We start from the raw sequence: 26,959 nt of genomic DNA on the forward strand, positions 1-26,959 counted from the left end.
GACAGCTGATTTGCAGAATGGTTTTAACAGGGCAGCGTGCCGCGGTGCAGGCGGCCCCCTTTACCGGCGCCGCCGCAGACACCCGGGTCTGTCAAGCTTGTTTTGTGGGTGAAACTGTTGAAACAACAACCCCGGAGCAACACACCGAGAAGGAATACTCACTCACGCAGCTCTGCAGAGGCTGGGCGGCTGGCTGTCCTGGCTGACTTTTATGAAGAGGCCTTTCTCTTTTGGTTTGGCAGGAAGGTACGAGAGAGAGAGAGAGTGCATGTGAGAGAGACAGAGGAGGGAGAGAGACAGAGACAGAGAGGGAGACGGGAGAGAGACGGGAGCTGAGCTTTTGTAAATCAGGTGAGAATGAAGGCTTTTAAAGGAGAGGAGGGAGGGCCCGCCTCCACCAATGAGGTTAGGCCCCTTTCTCTGAGCTCAATCGCCCACAACCCCGCCAGGGTAAACACAGAACACACCCAGAGAGAGAGACAGAGAGACAGAGAGAGACAGAGAGACAGAGAGAGAGACAGAGAGACAGAGAGAGACAGAGAGAGACAGAGAGAGACAGAGACAGAGAGACAGAGAGAGAGACAGAGAGAGACAGAGAGAGACAGAGAGAGACAGAGAGAGAGCAAGGGGGAGAGACAGAGAGAGACAGAGAGAGACAGAGAGACAGAGCAAGGGGGAGAGACAGGGAGACAGAGAGAGAGCAAGGGGGAGAGACAGAGAGAGAGACAGAGAGACAGAGAGAGAGCAAGGGGGAGAGACAGGGAGAGACAGAGAGAGACAGAGAGACAGAGCAAGGGGGAGAGACAGGGAGACAGAGAGAGAGCAAGGGGGAGAGACAGAGAGAGAGACAGAGAGACAGAGAGAGAGCAAGGGGGAGAGACAGAGAGAGAGAGAGAGAGACAGAGCAAGGGGGAGAGACAGGGAGACAGAGAGAGCAAGGGGGAGAGACAGAGAGCGAGAGAGAATGATTTTGTGTGTATAAAAGTGAGAGTGTGTATGCGTCTGTGTGAGAGAGGAGATTGTGTGTGTGTCGTGTGTGAGTAAATGTGTGTGTGAGAGAGATGGGGGGGGAGTGAGAGACTGAGCGAGAGAGAGGGAGAGAGACAGCGAGAGACAGAGACAGAGAGCAAGGGGGAGAGAGAGAGTGGGAGAGAGCGAGAGCAAGAGAATGATTTTGTGTGTAAAAAGTGACAGTGTGTATGCGTGTGTGAGAGAGAGGAGATTTTGTGTGTGCTCACATGCGTGTGAGAAAATGTGAGCGAGAGAGGGGGAGAGACAGAGAGGGGGGGAGACAGAGAGGGGGGGAGACAGATAGAGAGGGGGAGAGACAGAGAGGGGGGGAGAGACAGAGAGGGGGGGAGAGAAAGATTTTGTGTGTGTATAAAAGAGAGAGTGTCCACGTGTGTGAGGGAGGAGATTGTGTGTGTGCTCACATGCATACACGCATGTGTGTGAGTAAATGTGAGCAAGGGGGGGCAGAGAGAGAGCGAGACAGAGAGGGGGTGAGAGACAGACAGAGAGAGATAAAGTGAAAGAGAGCGAGAGAGGGAGAGGGACACAGAGAGACAGAGCGAGAGAGAGGGGGAGAGAGAAAGAGAGGGGGACAGAGAGACAGAGCGAGAGAGAGGGGGACAGAGAGACAGAGCGAGAGAGAGGGGGAGAGAGATAGAGGGGGACAGAGAGACAGAGCGAGAGAGAGAGGGGGAGAGAAAGAGAGGGGGACAGAGAGACAGAGCGAGAGAGAGGGGGACAGAGAGACAGAGCGAGAGAGAGGGGGAGAGAGATAGAGGGGGACAGAGAGACAGAGCGAGAGAGAGAGGGGGAGAGAGAAAGAGAGGGACACAGAGAGACAGAGCGAGAGAGAGGGGGAGAGAGAAAGAGGGGGACAGAGAGACAGAGCGAGGGAGAGAGAAAGAGAGGGGGACAGAGAGAGAGAGAGAGGGGGAGAGAGAAAGAGGGGGACAGAGAGACAGAGCGAGAGAGAGAGGGGGAGAGAGAAAGAGGGGGACAGAGAGACAGAGCGAGAGAGAGAGGGGGAGAGAGAAAGAGAGGGACACAGAGAGACAGAGCGAGAGAGAGAGGGGGAGAGAGAGACAGAGCGAGAGAGAGAGGGGGAGAGAGAAAGAGAGGGACACAGAGAGACAGAGCGAGAGAGAGAGGGGGAGAGAGAAAGAGAGGGGGACAGAGAGACAGAGCGAGAGAGAGAGGGGGAGAGAGAAAGAGAGGGACACAGAGAGACAGAGCGAGAGAGAGAGGGAGAGGGAAAGAGGGGGACAGAGAGACAGAGCGAGGGAGAGAGAAAGAGAGGGGGACAGAGAGACAGAGCGAGAGAGAGAGGTGGAGAGAGAAAGAGAGGGGGACAGAGAGACAGAGCGAGAGAGAGAGAGGGAGGGAGAAAGAGAGGGGGACAGAGAGACAGAGCGAGAGAGAGAGGTGGAGAGAGAAAGAGAGGGACACAGAGAGACAGAGCGAGAGAGAGAGAGGGAGGGAGAAAGAGAGGGGGACACAGACAGAGAGAAAGAGAGAGAGCTGGTAAACTGTCAAAAAGGGAGGGGGGGAGGAAAGTTGGGAGAATGAACGAAAGTGAAGAAGACCAGGGGAAGGACAGCACGAGACACTCGGTGACGGAGGGAAAGGGAGGGACTGTGAAGTCAAACCAAAACAAGACAAAACAAAAAGCTCCCCAATTAAAAACAACAACAGGGCAAAACTCTGGCAGAAGCAGAGAGAAGGAGGGAGGAAAAGAAAAAGAGTGAAGGGAGGAACGGCCAGTCGGAGGAGAAGAGACATCAGGATGGACAACAGAATGAGCCCGGGACACCGAGCCTGTCCCGGGGTCTCACCTGGAGTGACAAACGGCGGCGGCTCAGCGGGATTTCCACCAGACCAGAGGAGCGAATAATCCCAGCGGAAAAGACGACAGACCTGGCGACAGACCCGGTGACAGAGCTGGCGACAGACCCGGCGACAGACCTGACGACAGACCTGACGACAGACCTGGCGACAGACCTGACGACAGACCCGGCGACAGACCTGGCGACAGACCTGACGACAGACCCGGCGACAGACCTGGCGACAGACCTGACAAACCTGACGACAGACCTGACGACAGACCTGACAACAGACCTGGCGACAGACCTGACAAACCTGACGACAGACCTGGCGACAGACCCGGTGACAGAGCTGGCGACAGACCCGGCGACAGACCTGACGACAGACCTGGCGACAGACCTGGCGACAGACCTGACGACAGACCCGGCGACAGACCTGGCGACAGACCTGACAAACCTGACGACAGACCTGACGACAGACCTGACGACAGACCTGACGACAGACCCGGCGACAGACCTGGCGACAGACCTGACAAACCTGACGACAGACCTGACGACAGACCTGACAACAGACCTGACAAACCTGACGACAGACCTGGCGACAGACCCGGTGACAGAGCTGGCGACAGACCCGGCGACAGACCTGACGACAGACCTGGCGACAGACCTGACGACAGACCTGACGACAGACCTGACGACAGACCCGGCGACAGACCTGACGACAGACCCGGCGACAGACCTGGCGACAGACCTGACAAACCTGACGACAGACCTGACGACAGACCTGACAACAGACCTGGCGACAGACCTGACAAACCTGACGACAGACCTGGCGACAGACCCGGTGACAGAGCTGGCGACAGACCCGGCGACAGACCTGACGACAGACCTGGCGACAGACCCGGCGACAGACCTGACGACAGACCCGGCGACAGACCTGGCGACAGACCTGACAAACCTGACGACAGACCTGACGACAGACCTGACAACAGACCTGGCGACAGACCTGACAAACCTGACGACAGACCTGACAACAGACCTGGCGACAGACCTGACAAACCTGACGACAGACCTGACGACAGACCTGACAACAGACCTGGCGACAGACCTGACAAACCTGACGACAGACCTGACGACAGACCTGACAACAGACCTGGCGACAGACCTGACAAACCTGATGACAGACCTGGCGACAGACCTGACAAACCTGACGACAGACCTGACGACAGACCTGACAACAGACCTGGCGACAGACCCGGCGACAGACCTGACAACAGACCTGGCGACAGACCTGACAACAGACCTGGCGACAGACCTGACAAACCTGATGACAGACTTGGCGACAGACCTGGCGACAGACCCGGCGACAGACCCGGCGACAGACCTGACAAACCTGACGATAGACCTGACGACAGACCTGACAACAGACCTGGTGACAGACCTGACGACAGACCTGGCGACAGACCTGACGACAGACCTGAAGGACAGACCTGAGGACAGACCCGGCGACAGACCTGGCGACAGACCTGACGACAGACCTGACAACAGACCTGGTGACAGACCCGACGACAGACCTGACGACAGACCTGACAACAGACCTGACAACAGACCCGGCGACAGACCTGACAAACCTGACGACAGACCCGACGACAGACCTGACAACAGACCCGACGACAGACCTGACGACAGACCTGACAACAGACCTGGCGACAGACCTGACAAACCTGACGACAGACCTGGCGACAGACCCGGTGACAGAGCTGGCGACAGACCCGGCGACAGACCTGACGACAGACCTGGCGACAGACCTGACGACAGACCTGACGACAGACCTGACGACAGACCCGGCGACAGACCTGACGACAGACCCGGCGACAGACCTGGCGACAGACCTGACAAACCTGACGACAGACCTGACGACAGACCTGACAACAGACCTGGCGACAGACCTGACAAACCTGACGACAGACCTGGCGACAGACCCGGTGACAGAGCTGGCGACAGACCCGGCGACAGACCTGACGACAGACCTGGCGACAGACCTGGCGACAGACCTGACGACAGACCCGGCGACAGACCTGGCGACAGACCTGACAAACCTGACGACAGACCTGACGACAGACCTGACAACAGACCTGGCGACAGACCTGACAAACCTGACGACAGACCTGACGACAGACCTGACAACAGACCTGGCGACAGACCTGACGACAGACCTGACAAACCTGACGACAGACCTGACGACAGACCTGACAACAGACCTGGCGACAGACCTGACAAACCTGACGACAGACCTGACGACAGACCTGACAACAGACCTGGCGACAGACCTGACAAACCTGATGACAGACCTGGCGACAGACCTGACAAACCTGACGACAGACCTGACGACAGACCTGACAACAGACCTGGCGACAGACCCGGCGACAGACCTGACAACAGACCTGGCGACAGACCTGACAACAGACCTGGCGACAGACCTGACAAACCTGATGACAGACTTGGCGACAGACCTGGCGACAGACCCGGCGACAGACCCGGCGACAGACCTGACAAACCTGACGATAGACCTGACGACAGACCTGACAACAGACCTGGTGACAGACCTGACGACAGACCTGGCGACAGACCTGACGACAGACCTGAAGGACAGACCTGAGGACAGACCCGGCGACAGACCTGGCGACAGACCTGACGACAGACCTGACAACAGACCTGGTGACAGACCCGACGACAGACCTGACGACAGACCTGACAACAGACCTGACAACAGACCCGGCGACAGACCTGACAAACCTGACGACAGACCCGACGACAGACCTGACAACAGACCCGACGACAGACCTGACGACAGACCTGACAACAGACCCGGCGACAGACCTGACAAACCTGACGATAGACCCGACGACAGACCTGACAACAGACCTGGTGACAGACCCGACGACAGACCTGACGACAGACCTGACAACAGACCTGACAACAGACCTGACAACAGACCCGGCGACAAACCTGACGACAGACCCGACGACAGACCTGACAACAGACCTGGTGACAGACCCGACGACAGACCTGACGACAGACCTGACAACAGACCCGGCGACAGACCTGACAAACCTGACGATAGACCCGACGACAGACCTGACAACAGACCTGGTGACAGACCCGACGACAGACCTGGTGACAGACCCGACGACAGACCTGACGACAGACCTGGCGACAGACCTGACGACAGACCTGAAGGACAGACCTGAGGACAGACCCGGCGACAGACCTGGCGACAGACCCGGCGACAGACCTGACTGCAACAGTGGATTTAAGCTCTTCATAAACTGGTTTAAAATGATAAACTGGTTTAAAATGACGCCTCACACTGGTTTCCTGGTGTAATGTATGATGTACCACCGAGTGTGGATTTGTTGACCACTTCATATTATTGGCAACAGATTATCTGTATGTCACATCCTGCTTATCTACACGCTCCAAACAAACCCCGGAGAAGAAGAAGACGACGACGACGACGGAGAAGAAGAAGAGGGAGAAGAAGAACGTTGGTTTGTGAGATTAGCTGGAATCGTTTTATGGGGACTTCCGTGTTGTCATGGTTACTGTGGAGCGTGTGTAAGACGTGACATGATAAACATAATTTGACACATTGTTACGTAGAGACAGCTGGGCAGCGAATCAATATGATCCTTGATTGTATTTGAACTTATCGAGATGAAATTTGGCCTGATTGTGACGCGCAACTTTGTTGTCTAAATTCATGATAATGACAATCTACCACCTCTAACGTCTCACAAAACGAGGTGTGACACATTTGAGGGATTATAATTTGAAAACATAGTTTTGGTTTGACATTATACTTTACATACCAAAAATTATACTTTAAATACCAAACATTATATTTACATACCAAACATTATACTTTATATACCAAACACTTCAATGTGAAGAACCTCAGCTGGACACTTAAACATGGTATTTTTGCGTATGAAAGTACATATCATGATATAGTATATATATATATATATAATCTCCTGCGATTATTGTGATAATATTTTTCTTTTCTCCCTTTTAATCCCTCAGTTGTATCCGGCCCGTTACCCCACTCTTCCGAGCCGTCCCGGTCTCTGCTCCGCCCCCTCTGCTGACCCGGGGAGGGCTGCAGACTACCACATGCCTCCTCCCATACATGTGGAGTCACCAGCTGCTTCTTTTCACCTGACAGGGGGACGCCAGGGGGACGTAGCACGTGGGAGGATCACGCTGTTCCCCCCAATTCACACTCCCCCCCGAACAGGCGCCCCAACTGACCAGAGGAGGCGCTAGTGCAGTGAGCAGGACACATACCCACATCCGGCTTCCCTCTCGCAGACATGGCCAATTGTGTCTGTAGGGACGCCCGACCAAGCCGGAGGTAACACGGGGATTCGAACTGGCGATCCCTATCTTGGTAGGCAACGGAATAGACCGCTACGCCACCCGGACGCCCCTGATAATATTTTTTACATCACCAAACACTACATAGATGCTGTTATCCAAGTGTTACATGTAAGAAATGTGTTGGGAACTTGGGCTCAAAGTGCAAGGTAATGGGGCGTCCGGGTAGTGTGGTGGTCTATTCAGTTTCCTGCCAGCATGGGGATCGCCAGTTCGAATCCTTGTGTTGACTCCGGCTCGGTCGGGCGTGCCCACAGACACAACTGGCCGTGTCTGCGGGTGGGAAGCCGGATGTGGGTATGTGTCCCGGTCGCTGCACTAGCGCCTCCTCTGGTCGGTACGTTGGGGTGCCTGTTCGGGGGGGGGGGCTGGGGGAATAGTGTGATCCTCCCACCCGCTACGTCCTCCTGGTGAAACTCCTCACTGTCAGGTGAAAAGAAGCGGCTGGTGACTCCACATGTATGGGAGGAGGCATGTGGTAGTCTGCAGCCCTCCCCGGATCAGCAGAGGGGGTGGAGCAGAGACCGGGACGGCTCGGAAGAGTGGGGTCATCGGACAGGTACAATTGGGGAGAAAAAGAGGGGGGGGGGGAATCACCTCCACCCCAAAAAATGGAAGGTAATGGGTGTGTGCAACTTAACACTGCTCATCAAATATAAAACTTTATCATCTGACTTGTGTTTACATTGAGGTGTTCATGTTCTTATCAGTCACAATGTAGCAAATCAAAACAAAACAAAACAAAACAAATCAAATCCTCAGTCGGCTGAACTGAACTGAACTCTGTCCCGGTAATGTGTCACCGCCACAGTCTGTTTCCATGGAAACTGATCACGACCCATGGGGCGAGTAGTGGCCGATTCCTTGCCCAGCAAGACACCGCCACAATCACCAGAACAGGTACCGGCGCTGGTAAAAATAACTACTTCCTGGAGAGGAGACCATGTGACACGTCACGTGATCCCAAGCGGCCATTCAGCCGGAACGCCCACACAGAAATGGGAGGTAAAGAAATAACACACGTGGCTCGTTACGAGTTTCAAACCACATGGCCGTGCCGATGACCGGTGTGTGCACTGATCAGGCATCTCTCTCTCTCTCTCTCTCTCTCTCTCTCTCTCTCTCTCTCTCTCTCTCTCTCTCTCTCTCTCTCTCTCTCTCTCTCTCTCTCTCTCTCTCTCTCTCTCTCTCTCTCACACACACACACACACACACTCGCTCCACGGCTGGGGAGGCCGTGTCTGGACTGACCAATCAAATGACAGCATTTGGGATGTCGCCACGCTCAAGGTCATGCTTGCCCTGAGGATGCGTTTTTATCTCATTCAGCTTTGCAATTCTTTATAAGCCAAGCCAACACACACACACACACACACACACACACACACACACACACACACATTGTTGTGTGTGCACTGCCAGTTGAGAGGATCAATCAACTGAAGGGACAAGCGTGAAAGCAGAAGAAGAGGTGCACAGCTCAGAGCCGACAGCCCCAGAGAGTCTATTCAGGTCTATTCGGGTTTATTCAGGTCTATTCGGGTCTATTCAGGTCTATTCGGGTCTATTCGGGTCTATTCGGATCTATTCAGGTCTATTCAGGACCATCTCGTCACGCTCGTTTTCGAGGTGCAGAGGGATTAAAAACTACAATCAATCGATCAATGAAAAAGTGCGCAGGGTCCGGTATCAAACAGCCGAGCCTGGGACGAGTAGAAATGACCCCCCCCCCCTCCCCCAAGATCTGAAGAGATTAAAAACATCCACCTAACCCACACACGCACACACACAGACACACACATCCACTCAACCCAAACACACACACATCCACTCAACCCAAACACACACACATCCTCCTCACACATACACACACACACACACATCCACATCCACCCAAACACACACACACACACACACACACACACACACACACACACACACACACACACATCCACTCAACCCAAACACACACACAATTATCCACTCGACCCAAACACACACACACACACACACACACATCCACTCAACCCAAACACACACACATCCACTCAACCCCCCCCCCCCACACACACACACCCATCGACTCAACCCACACTCACACACACACACACACTCAACCCACACACACACACATCCACTCAACCCTCACACACACACACACACATCCACTCAACCCACACACACACACACACACACACACATCCACTCAACTCTCACACACACAAACACACACTCAACCCTCACACACACATCCAAACTGTGCAAACAATTCTGGCTTTTCTGCGCAGCAGCCAACAGAGCAGCGCTGCACACACACAGTAACTTTGAATTGTTACCCGAGCTCTGGATGTGACACATCATCCATCAGAATAATGGCCACCGATACAACACGCAGGTGGAAACTGTCGCCGCCACAGCCAATGACAACTTCCTGTTTCTCCACAATACAACGCATCATGAAAACACAACGACAAAGCACAAGTCGACAACGATAAAACTAATTTCAGTTCTACACAAATCAATAACATACCACAACCACAATTACATCATTACAACTCAGCACACCTCAACACACCTCAACACAACACAACAAAACTCAACCTATTCAGCAACTCAACACCACACAGCTTAACAAGATCATGGCTACAGGGGGAATTCCTTCAATGGAGTTACATTCTGTTGTGTGTGTGTGTGTGTGTGTATGTGGGGGGGGGTTCGATGGCCAGGAATATCCTTATCAAACACTGTTAGTGGGGGATAATTTCTGGGCTGGATTTGTGGTTGTGTTATGATGTTGTATGCTGTCTCATGGTCTGAATCAGGGGGAATTCCTTCAATGGAGTTACCTTCTGGAATGTGTGTGTGTGTGTGTGTGTGTGTGTGTGTGTGTGTGTGTGTGTGTGTGTGTGTGTGTGTGTGTGTGTGTATTGGGGTTGTGCTGAATAAGAGCCTGGCGTCTTTTAGCCAATCACCTGAGACTAAGAAGATCTTCCCTGAGTTAACATGGTGACATTCTAAACTGGACCGGGTGGGGGGAGGGGGGTCTCGGGAAGGGGGGGGGGCGCAGTTAAATCAGAAAGTTTCATGGGGGGGGGGTTGTTGGGTGTTAGTCGCCCACTTTAAATCTGTAAACTCCAATTAAAAAAACAGAAAGACAAAAACTTATTGGCCAAAGACAGACTGTGTCACTAAATTCACAAGAGTTGAAACGACGAGTAACAACCACACCACAACAATATCTAAACAATATCACAACAATACTCTGATTTGTGTCTGAAACTAAAAAAACAAAAACAATCATAATAGTCATATTAAAAACTAAAAAAAACAACAAAAATTATAATAGTCGTGCTAAAAGCTAAAAAAACAAAACCCCCCAAATAAACCACAAAAATTATAATAGTAATGCTAAAAACTAAAAAAAAACACCCCCCCCAAAAAACAACGATAAGTCAGGTTAAAAAACAAAAAAACCAACAAAATATCCCCCAAAAAACAAAAATGATAGTAATCATGCTAAAAACTAAAAAAGAACAAAAAAACAAACAAACAGAACCCCCCCAAAAACAAAATAAAGAACCAGCAACAAAAATGATAATAGTCACGCTAAAAACTAAAACAAAAAAAGAAACCCCAAAAAACAAAAATTATAATGGCCACGCTAAAAACTAAGAAAAAACAACCCCCCCAAAAACAACGATAAGTTATGTTAAAAAACAACAACAAAAAAGCCCCCAAAACCAAAAATAATAATCATGCTAAAAACAAAAAAGGGAACAAAAAATAAAAACAATAGTCATGCTAAAAACAAAAAAGAATAAAAACAAAGATTATAGTAATGCTAAAAACTAAAAAAACAAAAACAAAGACAATAGTCATGCTAAAAACTAAAAAAACAAAAACAAAGACAATAGTCATGCTAAAAACTAAAAAAAAACAAAGACAATAGTCATGCCAAAAACTAAAAACAACAAAAAACAAAAACAATGATAACAGTCATGCTAAAAACAAAAAACAACAAAAACAATGATAATAGTCATGCTAAAAACAAAAAACAACAAAAAACAAAAACAATGATGATAGTCATGCTAAAAACTAAAAACAACAAAAAACAAAAACAATGATAACAGTCATGCTAAAAACTAAAAACAAAACCAATGATAAGTCATGCTAAAAACAAAAAACAACAAAAGACAAAAACAATGACAATAGTCATTCTAAAAACAAAAAAACAACAAAAACCAAAACCAATGATAATATTCATGCTAAAAACTAAAAACAAAATAATGATAAGTCATGCTAAAAACTAAAAACAATGATAATAGTCATGCTAAAAACTAAAAACAATGATAAGTCATGCTAAAAACTAAAAACAACAAAAAACAAAACCAATGATAATAGTCATGCTAAAAACTAAAAAAACCAAAACAATGATAAAAGTCATGCTAAAAACTAAAAACAACAAAAACAATGATAATAGTCATGCTAAAAACTAAAAACAATGATAACAGTCATGCTAAAAACTAAAAACAATGATAATAGTCATGCTAAAAACTAAAAACAATGATAATAGTCATGCTAAAAACTAAAAACAATGATAATAGTCATGCTAAAAACTAAAAACAAAAAACAAAAACAATGATAATAGTCATGCTAAAAACTAAAAACAATAATAGTCATGCTAAAAACTAAAAACAACAAAAAACAAAAACAATGATAATAGTCATGCTAAAAACTAAAAACAATGATAATAGTCATGCTAAAAACTAAAAACAATGATAATAGTCATGCTAAAAACTAAAAACAACAAAAAACAAAAACAATGATGATAGTCATGCTAAAAACAAAAAACAACAAAAACAATGATGATAGTCGTGCTAAAAACTAAAAACAATGATGATAGTCGTGCTAAAAACTAAAAACTAAAAACAATGATGATAGTCATGCTAAAAACTAAAAACAACAAAAAACAAAACCAATGATAATAGTCATGCTAAAAACTAAAAACAACAAAAAAACAAAAACAATGACAATAGTCATGCTAAAAACTAAAAACAACAAAAAACAAAAACAATGATGATAGTCGTGCTAAAAACTAAAAACTAAAAACAATGATGATAGTCACGCTAAAAACTAAAAACAACAACAAAAGATAATAGTCATGCTACACGTCAGTCCGTCCGTGATTCAATTAGTTTCTTTTGACGCACTTGGAAGTTTCCCACAAACGGACTCTTGCAGTAATTAGGAGCCGGTACACGTTGTGGGTACACGTTGTGCGTGTACTGTCACTGCTCGGCACGGCGGCACGCGGCCAGAACGACTTGGACGTGTTAAGAAGCTCAGCTGAAGCCCCGTGCAGTCTTTTGATTTGCTGCTGTGTTCTAATCAGGCCCCCCGAGTGTGATGAAGGAGCTCAGTGTGTTTACACGGGACTCTGACCGGTCTGCTGTTAACACCAGGAGACAGTCGGCTGGCGCGGATACACAACCCAGGACCCGGGGTAGTTCTGCACGACCTGGAAAACATCACCGTCACCATGGTCACTGGGAACTGTACACCACGTCCATATCTATCGCCACATCCTGACACACAACCGCCCTGACACACAACCACCCAGAGACAGACGATGACCCTTAACTACTGACACACAACCACCGAGAGACAGACGATGACCCTTAACTACTGACACACAACCACCGAGAGACAGACGATGACCCTTAACTACTGACACACAACCACCGAGAGACAGACGATGACCCTTAACTACTGACACACAACCACCGAGAGACAGACAGCAGACGATGACCCTTAACTACTGACACACAACCACCGAGAGGCAGACAGCAGGCGATGACCCTTAACTACTGACACACAACCACCGAGAGACAGACAGCATCGATGACGTTAAACTACTGACACACAACCGCCCTGACACACAACCACCGAGAGACAGACAGCAGACGATGACCCTTAACTACTGACACACAACCACCGAGAGACAGACAGCAGACGATGACCCTTAACTACTGACACACAACCACCGAGAGACAGACAGCAGACGATGACCCTTAACTACTGACACACAACCACCGAGAGACAGACAGCAGGCGATGACCCTTAACTACTGACACACAAACACCGAGAGACAGACAGCAGACGATGACCCTTAACTACTGACACACAACCACCGAGAGACAGACAGCAGACGATGACCCTTAACTACTGACACACAACCACCGAGAGACAGACGATGACCCTTAACTACTGACACACAAACACCGAGAGACAGACAGCAGACGATGACCCTTAACTACTGACACACAACCACTGAGACAGACGATGACCCTTAACTACTGACACACAACCACCGAGAGACAGACAGCAATCGATGACGTTAAACTACTGACACACAACCACCGAGAGACAGACGATGACGTTAAACTACTGACACACAACCACCGAGAGACAGACGATGACGTTAACCTACTGACACACAACCACCGAGAGACAGACAGCAGACGATGACCCTTAACTACTGACACACAACCACCGAGAGACAGACAGCAATCGATGACGTTAAACTACTGACACACAACCACCGAGAGACAGACAGCAGACGTTAAACTACTGACACACAACCACCGAGAGACAGACGATGACGTTAAACTACTGTAACACAACCACCGAGAGACAGACGATGACGTTAAACTACTGACACACAACCACCGAAAGACAGACGATGACGTTAAACTACTGACACACAACCACCGAGAGACAGACGATGACGTTAAACTACTGACACACAACCACCGAAAGACAGACGATGACGTTAAACTACTGACACACAACCACCGAGAGACAGACGATGACGTTAAACTACTGACACACAACCACCGAGAGACAGACGATGACGTTAAACTACTGACACACAACCACCGAAAGACAGACGATGACGTTAAACTACTGACACACAACCACCGAGAGACAGACGATGACGTTAAACTACTGACACACAACCACCGAGAGACAGACGATGACGTTAAACTACTGACACACAACCACCGAGAGACAGACGATGACGTTAAACTACTGACACACAACCACCGAGAGACAGACGATGACGTTAAACTACTGACACACAACCACCGAGAGACAGACGATGACGTTAAACTACCGACACACAACCACTGAAAGACAGACGATGACGTTAAACTACTGACACACAACCACTGAAAGACAGACGATGACGTTAAACTACTGACACACAACCACTGAAAGACAGACGATGACATTGAACTACTGACACACAACCACCGAGAGACAGACGATGACGTTAAACTACTGACACACAACCACCGAGAGACAGACGATGACGTTAAACTACTGACACACAACCACCGAGAGACAGACGATGACGTTAACCTACTGACACACAACCACCGAGAGACAGACAGCAGACGATGACCCTTAACTACTGACACACAACCACCGAGAGACAGACAGCAATCGATGACATTAAACTACTGACACACAACCACCGAGAGACAGACAGCAGACGTTAAACTACTGACACACAACCACCGAGAGACAGACGATGACGTTAAACTACTGTAACACAACCACCGAGAGACAGACGATGACGTTAAACTACTGACACACAACCACCGAAAGACAGACGATGACGTTAAACTACTGACACACAACCACCGAGAGACAGACGATGACGTTAAACTACTGACACACAACCACCGAGAGACAGACGATGACGTTAAACTACTGACACACAACCACCGAAAGACAGACGATGACGTTAAACTACTGACACACAACCACCGAGAGACAGACGATGACGTTAAACTACTGACACACAACCACCGAGAGACAGACGATGACGTTAAACTACTGACACACAACCACTGAAAGACAGACGATGACGTTAAACTACTGACACACAACCACTGAAAGACAGACGATGACGTTAAACTACTGACACACAACCACTGAAAGACAGACGATGACATTGAACTACTGACACACAACCACCGAGAGACAGACGATGACGTTAAACTACTGACACACAACCACCGAGAGACAGACGATGACGTTAAACTACTGACACACAACCACCGAGAGACAGACGATGACGTTAAACTACTGACACACAACCACAGAGAGACAGACGATGACGTTAACCTACTGACACACAACCACCGAGAGACAGACGATGACGTTAAACTACTGACACACAACCACCGAGAGACAGACGATGAAGTTAAACTACTGACACACAACCACCGAGAGACAGACGATGACGTTAAACTACTGACACACAACCACCGAGAGACAGACGATGACGTTAAACTACTGACACACAACCACTGAGAGACAGACGATGACGTTAAACTACTGACACACAACCACAGAAAGACAGACGATGACGTTAAACTACTGACACACAACCACCGAGAGACAGACGATGACGTTAAACTACTGACACACAACCACCGAGAGACAGACGATGACGTTTAACTACTGACACACAACCACCGAGAGACAGACGATGACGTTAAACTACTGACACACAACCACTGAGAGACAGACGATGACGTTAAACTACTGACACACAACCACCGAGAGACAGACGATGACGTTAAACTACTGACACACAACCACCGAGAGACAGACGATGACGTTAAACTACTGACACACAACCACCGAAAGACAGACGATGACGTTAAACTACTGACACACAACCACCGAGAGACAGACGATGACGTTTAACTACTGACACACAACCACTGAGAGACAGACGATGACGTTAAACTACTGACACACAACCACCGAGAGACAGACGATGACGTTAAACTACTGACACACAACCACCGAGAGACAGACGATGACGTTTAACTACTGACACACAACCACTGAGAGACAGACGATGACGTTAAACTACTGACACACAACCACTGAGACAGACGATGACGTTAAACTACTGACACACAACCACCGAGAGACAGACGATGACGTTAAACTACTGACACACAACCACTGAAAGACAGACGATGACGTTAAACTACTGACACACAACCACTGAAAGACAGACGATGACGTTAAACTACTGACACACAACCACTGAGAGACAGACGATGACGTTAAACTGGTGTTCAGCTCCTCATTTATAACGAGTCAGTGTTGTGTGCGTTTCTGCAGAGAAAGTGAGAAGAGACACTTCAACAGAACCTTTGATCAAAACACACCGGTGCCTTAACCTCAGCTGACACGTGCTCTGTCCGTCCTGATGGAAGCCATTTTGTTTTGAGGTCTCCTTCGCGTGGCCTTATTTAAGGATCACGCTATTCCCCCACAGACGCCCGACCGACCAGAGGAGGCGCTAGTGCAGCGACCAGGACACACACCCACATCCGGCTTCCCACCCGCAGACACGGCCAGTTGTGTCTGTAGGGACGCCCGACCAAGCCGGGGGTAAACACGGGATTCGAACCAGCGATCCGCGTGTTGGTAGGCATCGGAATAGACCGCCACGCCACCTGGGCGCCCATTTTTGTTTTTCTCTCATCACTACCTTCCTTTGAGCTGCGCTTTCATTTCATGTAAAGTACCCTGCATTTTATAGTAGGACATGTGATGTATCAATAATGCTTGACTGATCGATCGATCGATTGATTGACTGATTATTATTATAAAAAAAAAAAAGACAAATTGTTTGATTCCACATCGCGAAGTCTCAGTATTGTAGCGGATACGGGGGGCAGTCCGGGAACCGCCGCCGCAGCCGGGACGCGAAACCCTATCTCCCGCTCGGCATTGCCCCCCCCCCCCCCGAATTCGCTACAGTATTTACACAGAGGGTGGTGACGCGTCCCACGTTACGCCGGGACACGAGAGGTGCAGACCCCCACCCAACCGCTCTACCTTCAGCCCAACGCCCGCCATCACCTCCCCATCTGCAGGGTCGCTGCCCGGACCGACCCCCCGAAACACGTCGGCGTCAGACGGCGAGCCCCGGGAGGCGGTGAGAACCGCCACGACTCCGTCATCCCGCCGCCGCCAGACAATCCAGCTTCGGTCAGTTGGCCGGGCAAACAGGCCGCGTCTCGGGTCTTATTAGCATTTAACTAGTCTTCTTTGTGGTGAGCGCAGGGCAGGCCGGCTGTTACGCCAGAGTGGGGCTCTTTTCTGGGGCAGGAAGGGAAAAAAACCCAAAGGAGTCCGACATGAACTTGTAAACAGGGGCCCCCGGATCAGGCAGTTTAGTGACCCTTTTCCAGCTAAAACAACACAAAGGGGGCGGGGTCTGTCTGACACGAGCAGGCACAATATCAGACACCACGACGGCTGACACACCAGCAGGTTTTAGAGCGGGCGGCTCGGCGTTTTGGACCGGTACCGGTACACCAGGAACACATCTGATAGCTCTGATAGTTAGGTGACTTGAAGGACACACGAGGAGCGCAGCTCCTGACTCCTGCAGCTCCTGACTCCTGCAGCTCCTGACTCCTGCACCTCCTGACTCCTGCACCTCCTGACTCCTGCAGCTCTTGACTCCTGCAGCTCTTGACTCCTGCAGCTCCTGACTACTGCAGCTCCTTACTCCTGCACCTCCTGACTCCTGCAGCTCTTGACTCCTGCAGCTCCTGACTCCTGCACCTCCTGACTCCTGCAGCTCCTGACTTGTGCAGCTGATGGGAGCACGAGCGGCGTGAAAACTGACGAGAAGGAGTGTTCTGCCATCTCCAACAGTAACACATACATCTCCGTGTTTCATTCAACACACACACACACACACACACACACACACACACACACACACACACACAAACTGCCAGAGACTAACCCCCCCTCCCCCCCAAAAGGAGACGCTATGTGACCCCGGGGCCCCCGAGCCTCTGACGCATCTCGCTCTTTACACCCTCTCCTCCCACATGGGGCCCCTGAAGGAGAGTTCCCCCCTTCATTTTCCATTCACACACACACACACACACACACAAGCATGTAAGCAAATACATATAAGCAAACACACATGTATGTGCATGTACACACTCACAAATATGCACACACACTCACACACACTGGGCGCCTCAGCCGTTTTACGGCCTATTCCTGCTTTGCATCGCCAAAGATCCCCAACATCTTGGTCCTAAAGCCCGGCAGGAATTCTGGGTATCTAAAATAAGCATGTACCTCTCAGCCCCGTGTGACATGCTCGGAATACCACACACAGACAGGCGGCCGGCATCCCATTAGCCAGATAACGCCACATACCAGGCCCCTCGTAACACAGAAGGAAGCCTTTCTTCAGACTAACCAGTCACCGGGGTTCAGACTTGCGGTTCATATTGGTAGAACCAGAGCCACGTTTTCAGTCAGAATCGTTGTGTTTGTTTTTTTGTTTTTTGCAGTTCAGGTTTGACCTGCTGAGATTTGGACTTGACGTGCTCACCGAGACAAACTTGAGGAAAAATACTACAAGTTAAGAGGTAATTTAAAGAATACTAATAGAGGTACCTTAAGATCAGGTCGGTCTCGTGTGTAGATAAGGATGAACAATTAATGCACACAACAATGTCGATGAATTCTGTGTACACAAAATACAGTGAGACGGGTCCGCGTTAGCCAAACAGAAGCGGTTTAATAACTTTCCAGAAATACGCAGAATACTTTCTACGTGCCAGGGAGGAAGTATTATCCAAGTACAAATCATATAAAGCCTACGACACAACTACACTTAAAGCTCTCTTGGCTATGATATAAATACACTTATGATGCCAGTTACTAACTGAATTTATTATATTTCATATGTTAATTGCTGACTTTCTTGTGAGCCAGTGTGGATTAAAGCACCTACCGTATTTCCCAGACTATAAGCAGCTGTTTTTTCCCCCCTCTTCTACTCGTCTGGCTGGACCTGCCACTTGTACTCCAAAGTGACTTATACAATGTAATTTTGTCAGACGAACACGCTGCATTTCAACTAAGACCACTAGATGGCACTGTTTAATCTTGTGAGTTACTTGAAAATACCGTACTACCCATTAGTCAGGCGGCTTAGCAAAATGATGGGGACACGGCGGACAAAAGCACTAAATTTTTTCCACGTGCTCTCCATCACCATAGCTTTCAATTTTTGATGGGAGCCACTTCATCAAGATGGCGGATGGCGGCCATCTCGGATTTCAAGATGGCCACCAAGTAAAATCTATAAGACAAGTCCACAGCACTTCCCATCTTCCACTGTTACACAGGCTGTGACACAACCGCAGCATTCTGTGGTAAGGGGAAGAAGTCAGCATGGGTGGCTTGGAATTCCTACCCCGAGGTCACGCAGGCCTTCAACTACATGGCAGCGAATCCGCACACTCCCGTGACCAAAGATGCCCAACACTTTCGACACAGTTGTCCTTTACGACAAGACGAGTGATCTGGAATCTGTCAGTGAAGCAGGGAGAGAGTTGTTCTGCCAGAAGAACAAAACGATGGAACACAGTCCACCAACGCAAGATCCACTGCTGCAGCACGTGAAGCGAGCTGCTTACCAGTCTGGGATCTGGGCGACATCTGAACTGGCCCACCAGCCGGCACCCAGTCCAGAAGGATGGGGACGGACACTGGATGGAGACAGCCAGGTCTGGCTTCCTGTGTGGAGCACTCTACCGATGGCGTCAACAGCCTGCACTGAACTAGTCAAGTGCAGTTGTCACAGCACAAGCGGTTGTGGTGCAAGGTGCTCATGCAAGAAGGCACACCGGAATTGCACAGATCTTTGCAGTTGTAAATGTGACATAATTTGAATATACTTTATCTTAGAATATTATATATTATCTTAGTGAAGATAATAAAGTTCAATTCAATTCATGCATGTTGTCAGTTGTTTTATATGACCTATATTAATGTATGTCTGACCGTTTAGGAACTGAGTTGAAAATTATTTAATACATTGTCAGAATGAACATATTTATTTGATCTTGGCACAAATAATCATCTAGTGATATTCTCAATAGCTTTGATGCATTCATTGACCCCGAAAATGTATATTTTGACACCAAGACTGACCTTCTAAGTGGCTTGGAAGCTGAGATATTGGCACTTAAAGATTTTACATGGCGGCCATCCGCCATCTTGATGAAGTGGCTCCCATCAAAAATTGAAAGCTATGGTGATGGAGAGCATGTGGAAAAAATTTGGCGCTTTTGTCCGGCGTGTCCCCATCCTTCTCAAATCTGGTCCCAAGCCGCCTGACTACGTGGCAATCGGCTCTGTGCACAACTGTAGTCCGCTGACTTCCGGTTTCTACTGCAGCGGTCAGATCGGTTTCCTGTTTGTTGGCGCGTGCTACTGACAACGGCATATTTTTTCCCGATCCCTGCGAGATTTACTATGGATACATGTCCACGACTTGCACACAACTGTCCACACACCTTCACCCGCACCTCCAAGCACACGGTGGAACGTTTCAAGTTGTGCAGATCAAGTTACGTCCACAATTCCATCCGTCCGTCCGTCCGTCCGCTCATCCTCATAATGGTGGACGTAACTCGATACGTTCAGCTTGAAACGTTCCACCGCTTGCTGGGAGGTGCAGGTGAAGGTGGGTGTGGACAGTTGTGTGCAAGTCGTTGACCATCCACGCATGGTAAACCTCGCAGGCATCGCGAAAAACAGCACGCGCCACCACACAGGAAACTGCCATGACGGCTGCAGTAGGAACCGGAAGTCAGCGGACTACAGTTGTGCACAGACAGAAGGGTCAGAATGTGGCGGCCACGTTTCTTCCCGTTTGAAAACTGGCGGGCAAAACTCACGACCGCTCAACGGACACTTCGTCTGTCCATTCGGCAGCGTGTCTGTCACAACGTCACTTATTAGAAAAGGGGAAAGAAAACATGTATTAACACGACAGGACGTGATTTACACGGTGTCCGCCCCTAGCGGACAGTTTGTGTGTCCCCAGTGCGTCCTCTGATGCACTTATCGGATTTGGTGTGATGTGTGTTAGCAGTCCACTTTCCCAGGTTTTTTTGGGGGGGGGGGCCCTTTTCTCCGCAATTGTACTTGGCCAATCACCCCACTCTTCCACCCCCTCTGCCGATCCGGGGAGGGCTGCGGACTACCACATGCCTCCTCCCATACATGTGGAGTCTCCAGCCGCTTCTTTTCACCGGACAGTGAGGAGTTTCACCGGGGGGACGTAGCACGTGGGAGGATCACGCTATTCCCCCCAGTCCCCCCGAACAGGCGCCCCGACCGACCAGAAGAGGCGCAAGTGCAGCGATCAGGACCCATACCCACATTCAGCTTCCCACCCACAGACACGGCCAATTGTGCCTGACCAAGCCGGAGGCAACACGGGGATTCGAACCCGCGATCCCTGTGTTGGTAGGCAACGCAACAGACCGCTGTGTTAGCTGGACGCCACGCTTTCCCGTTTTTTAACAAAAATCTGCACCAGACTCGACAGTACGTGCTGTATGTGTGCTGGAAATGCAAACTCATGATGGCCACAGACATTTGATGGCCCGCCGGGACGTCATGTCATATTACTGTATGTCCAACCCTGTCCATGAGCTCACAACACACACACACACATCCATATGTCACACTACAGTCATACATTCTACATGTTTCCATTGAGGCGCTGGCAAACAGTCCTACCTCCAGAATCTGGATGTCAGAGACTCACAGGGTCAAGTTGGGGTTGATTTGGGGGGGACGTCTTCGTCCACCAAGCAAACCCAGCTGCCATTTACAATGAACGGTCAATGATGTCTCAATGCACATACATGAGGATATCAGATTATCTTATTTTAGATTCCTACCCCCCCCCACTTTTCTCCCCAGTTGTATCCGGCCAATTACCCCACTCTTCGTGCCGTCCCGGTCTCTGCTCCACCCCCTCTGCTGATCCGGGGAGGGCTTCAGACTACCACGAGCCTCCTCCCATACATGTGGAGTCACCAGCCGCTTCTTTTCACCCGATAGTGAGGAGTTTCACCAGGGGGACGTAGCGCGTGGGAGGATCACACTATTCCCCCCCCCCCCCAAACAGGCGCCCCGACCAACCAGAGGAGGCGCTACTGCAGCGACCAGGACACACACCCACATCCTGCTTCCTACCCGCTGACACGGCCAATTGTGTGTGACCAAGCCGGAGGTAACACGGGGATTCGAACCGCCGATCCCCGTGTTGGCAGGCAACGGAATAGACCGCCACCCCTGGCAGATTATTTTGCTGGTTTTGAAGGGTCTTACTTGAACGTGACAAACATTTTGTGTTAGTTTGCAGTGAAGTCTGACTTATGTTCAGCCCTGCGACTCCCTCGTGTCCTGGACACGCTGACGGCGCTCGGACCCACCGCGCCGCACAGTGACCGGAGCTGCTATGGAAGTGTCTCGTACCTGATAAACGGTAAGCTAATCTGCAAACGACATGACGTGAGCGAGTGAGACGCCTGCACACAGTCAGGCAGACACAGGAGACGTGAAAACCCTCTAAACCGGACTCGGGAGCCAAGCCGAGCTGACCCGAGACAACTTAAACAGCTGGAAAACCCAACTTCGTCCTTGCCAACACAGATTCGATTTCGAGGTCTCGGTAGGCGTGCTTCACCTCACCTGCACACTTTAAAAAGAAAAAAGGAAAAGACGAGGTTGTAAATGTATAAGCGCTCTGTTTGCACACATAAACCCCAGGCCAGAGACAGGACTTTGTTCCCCTTGTTATGAAACAGGAATATGGATGGAAACCTGATGGGAAACCAGTCGGGTCCAAGCAGATCTTCTGAAAAGGCCCAACCAGGATTTAAATAAAACATCGCCTCACATCACGGTCAGGATATTGATGCTGGTATCAGATATTGGCTCATGGGAATAAAATGGAGTATCAGTATCGAAGATTTTACTCGGGACTACAATCCGGGGCATCCGGGTAGCGTACTGGTCTATTCCGTTGCCTTGCAGCACGGGGATCACCGGTTCGAATCCCCAGTGGGAAGCCGGATGTGGGTGTGGGTCCTGGTCACTGCACTAGCACCTCCTCTGCTCAGTCAGGGCATAGCGTGATCCTCCCATGTGCTACGTCCCCCTGGTGAAACTCCTCACTGTCAGGTGAAAAGAAGCGGCTGGCGACTCCACATGTATGGGAGGAGGCATGTGGTAGTCTGCAGCCCTCCCCGGATCAGCAGAGGGGGTGGAGCAGAGACCGGGACAGCTCGGACAAGTGGGGTAATTGGCCAAGTACAACTGGGGAGATGAGGGGAGGGGGGGACCCCCCTAAAAAAAGAACAAAAATCTGATGAGTAACGTCACAAATTAAAGGAAAATGGTTTGATTTGCTGCATTTTTTGGCACATGGAAGTCTGTATGTCATTAATGGTGAAAAAAAATTATTCTATCTCAATCGTTTTGCCAAAGGACCCCAAACGAACAGTCTAAATCTCTACTGTTCAGTAAAAGCCCCGGATCAGGCCAGTACTCAGTGCTCGACGGATCTTAAAAGCCGTGTACTTGGAATCGGTACCGGCGGTGGGGAAGTGATGCAGGCATGTCTCTGGTATATCCAACAACAGAAACCAGAATCCGGTGTATTTCTGACCCCGGCCCCGTGACATAACGTGACCGTCACACTGAGCCGGCCTGAGTACACAACCTGCTGGCCGCTCTGTTCCAAGCCTTGTTTGTTGATCCTCCCTCGTGAGCGTCTTATCAGTCGGTATCGATTATTGATCCGCCAACAGCTCGTATGGGGCAACCACAGCCGCCCCAGACCCCTCTGGTTACGGCAGCCGGAGTCCGGGTCTTGGCGTCATAAAATGGGCAGATGTGACAGCGGAGGTCAACCACACTTCATTTACATCTGTGTGGCGGGTCAACAACCAAGAAAGTAGTCCCAACAATAAACAAACGAACAAATGAATAAATAAAAATCGGCTGCATCAAACTTTGCCTTCTAGTTGACCGTTTCTTCACACTACTAAAAGGTCCACTCTTTTGAGCAAACTGCCGTTTCGAACTACTGTGCGGTGTGTTCACCGGTTTCGTTTTCAAGGTGATTTTATGAAAACAATGAAAAAAAAAACAAAACAACTTTTGGCGGCAGGAGCGGTTCGAAGAGGTCCTTCCCCGTCCGCACGTTCTGGGACAACCTGCTCATTTCAGACCGTCGGGGGGGGGGGGGGGGGGGGTTTGATCGGATGTTTGTTTGGCTTTCTCTGGTTTACGCCGGTTTTAATTCTCGCCAGGTCAAACACAGACCACGATAACCTCGCCGGCAAACATGTTGTTCAGACCGCTGCACGTTTGCAACTTTGGCAAAAATAGCGTTGAGAGACGGAGCCTGTAACCAGCTGATACGTGACCAGAAGAAGAAGACACTTTATTGTCCGCTGTTCATACGAGGACATTCATTCTCTGCATTTAAGCCTCCCTCTTCACACACGCACTGCAAACAATGGGCCGCCGTGCACACGAGGGGCAGTGGGCCGCCGCAGTGCGGCGCCCGGGGCCTTTGTCATCGCCGTGCTCAGGGGCACAGACAGGAAGGAGTATCAACCCTAACATGCATGTCTTTGGTGGTGGGAGGAAGCCAGAGCGCCCGGAGGAAACTCACGCAGACACAGGGAGAACGTGCAAACTCCACACAGAAAGGATCCGGGACGGTCTGGGGTTCGAACCCACGACCTTCTTGCTGTGAGGCAACAGTGCTAACCACTGGGCCACCATGCTGCCCCCCCCCCCCGCCACTAAGGGACATGTAAATTAAAAAAGACTTTCACAGCATAGCCGGATGTCGGTATGTGTCCTGGTCGCTGCACTAGCGCCTCCTCTGGTCAGTCGGGGCGCCTGTTTGGGGGGGGGAGGGGGAACTGGGGGGGATAGCGTGATCCTCCCACGCGCTATGTCCCCCTGGTGAAACTCCTCACTGTCAGGTGAAAAGAAGCGGCTGGCGACTCCACCTGTATGGGAGGAGGCATGTGGTAGTCTGCAACCCTCCCCGGATCAGCAGAGGGGGTGGAGCAGCGACCGGGACGGCTCGGAAGAGTGGAGTAATTGGCCGGATACAATTGGGGAGAAAAGGGGGGGGGGAATCCCCCCCCCAAAAAACAAGTCCAGCAATGATGCAGTCAGAAAGATTTATACCATGTAGGTTGAGTTCCCCTTCACTATGGCCGGGCAGTAATTCAATATTAGCATTGACTGTCTTTCAATAGTATCACATTGGGATGAAACTCAAATGCGGTCATGTCATGATACACAATTTTGTTGTCTACATAAACGACAACGAGAATCTGCAGCCTAACATTTCTCACAAAAAGAGCTGTGAAATATTTGAGGGGTATTATCTGAGAACTAGTTTTGGTTTGATATTATACTTTACACTAGAAGAACCCCGCTACAATGTAGCGGTTTGGTTCTCCACCCGTCTAAATCTCCCTGCTCTTCATCCTGCCAGCTAACCGCCTTCCCCCTGCCCCTAAACTCCCCCCCCACTCCAACTCCCTCCCCCCAAATGCTCAGAATCATCTGAAATGCCGAGAAAAGTGGCTTTTAGCCATTTTTAGAAAATGCATATTTTTGCATAATTATGCATAATTATTATAATTATATTTTAAATTTCTGCTATTTTTCTGGTCCTCTCTGGAAAAATACCTACCACCTCCCAAAAAAAATAGGATCATAAGTGCATTTTTGCAAAAATGCATATATATTTTGCATAATACCAAAACATTTCTAAGTTCCAGAAAATTTTTTTATAGAGGTGAAAAAAATCAAAGATGCTCAGAATCATCTGAAATGCCGAGAAAAGTGGTTTTTAGCCATTTTTAGGAAAATGCATATTTTGCATATTTATGCATAATTATGCATAATTTTAATGTTCTGGGATTTTTCCCTTACTCTCTGAGACAATACCTACCACCTCCAAAAAGAATTAGGATCATAAGTGCTTTAGTTTTCGGTCCCGCTATCTACACTAAAACCACATACACACACATTACGAAAATATATGAGTAGATGACCAAACACAGTCTAATGTGCTGAACCTGAGCGGGCTCCTTAAACATGATATTTGTACTGCAGTAAGCAGGTATCATGATATGTACCAGTGTTGTGTAAGGTCCTCTGTGATTACTGCGATACCATTTTCCATATTGCCGACACCAACCTGTGTCCCCCATCTACTTCCCTGTCAAGACTAAAATAAGAGACCAGTAGTTCAGCTCAACAGTTGTAAAAAGGCCTTAGATCCATGACCAAAACCCAAAACCAGGCCAGCAGCAAACACTCTTCCTCCTCCCCCCCAACAGATTTAAATGAAATCCGGTTCCAGCTGGATAAAAAAGGGAAAGTGGTTGAAGTCTTGGGATGCACGAGCAGGATTTCTGTCCTGCACATTTCCAACAGACAGGCTCAGACGCGGTTCACAAGCTGGCCGTGGGACCCGAGGCGTGTTTCTGCTGCGGGTCTCCATTCATATCTAAATGGGTCAGGGGAGTCTGCTGTGCTACGGACCGTTTGGAAGTCATGTGTGCTTCCAGTCGTGGTATCGCGGTCATTCAAATTAAGAACAAAAACAAAAGTAAACCGTCGGGGAACGTTTCGGAGGTGGCTTCCAGCGGTTGTCATGGACACGAGAGTTGGAAAAGTCAAGTCTCTTATGTCATTTTCCTTGT

The 26,959-nt window shown here is 49.5% G+C and overlaps 2 protein-coding genes across 2 annotated transcripts in view; one reads left to right on the plus strand and one right to left on the minus strand.

Annotated features, from left to right (window-relative positions):
- Positions 1-26,959, minus strand: part of slc38a4 (solute carrier family 38 member 4) — an 87,771-nt gene that overhangs the window by 50,335 nt on the left and 10,477 nt on the right. The gene's annotated exons all lie outside the window — the stretch shown is intronic.
- On the plus strand, positions 358-6,082 carry LOC130109086 (clumping factor A-like). Its single transcript, XM_056275817.1, has 3 exons — positions 358-450; positions 2,704-4,384; positions 4,473-6,082. Exons 1-3 carry the CDS (start codon positions 358-360, stop codon positions 6,080-6,082), a joined length of 3,384 nt encoding a protein of 1,127 aa, XP_056131792.1.

Source organism: Lampris incognitus, chromosome 3 (assembly GCF_029633865.1).
Source record: "Lampris incognitus isolate fLamInc1 chromosome 3, fLamInc1.hap2, whole genome shotgun sequence".
Lineage (NCBI taxonomy): Eukaryota > Metazoa > Chordata > Actinopteri > Lampriformes > Lampridae > Lampris > Lampris incognitus.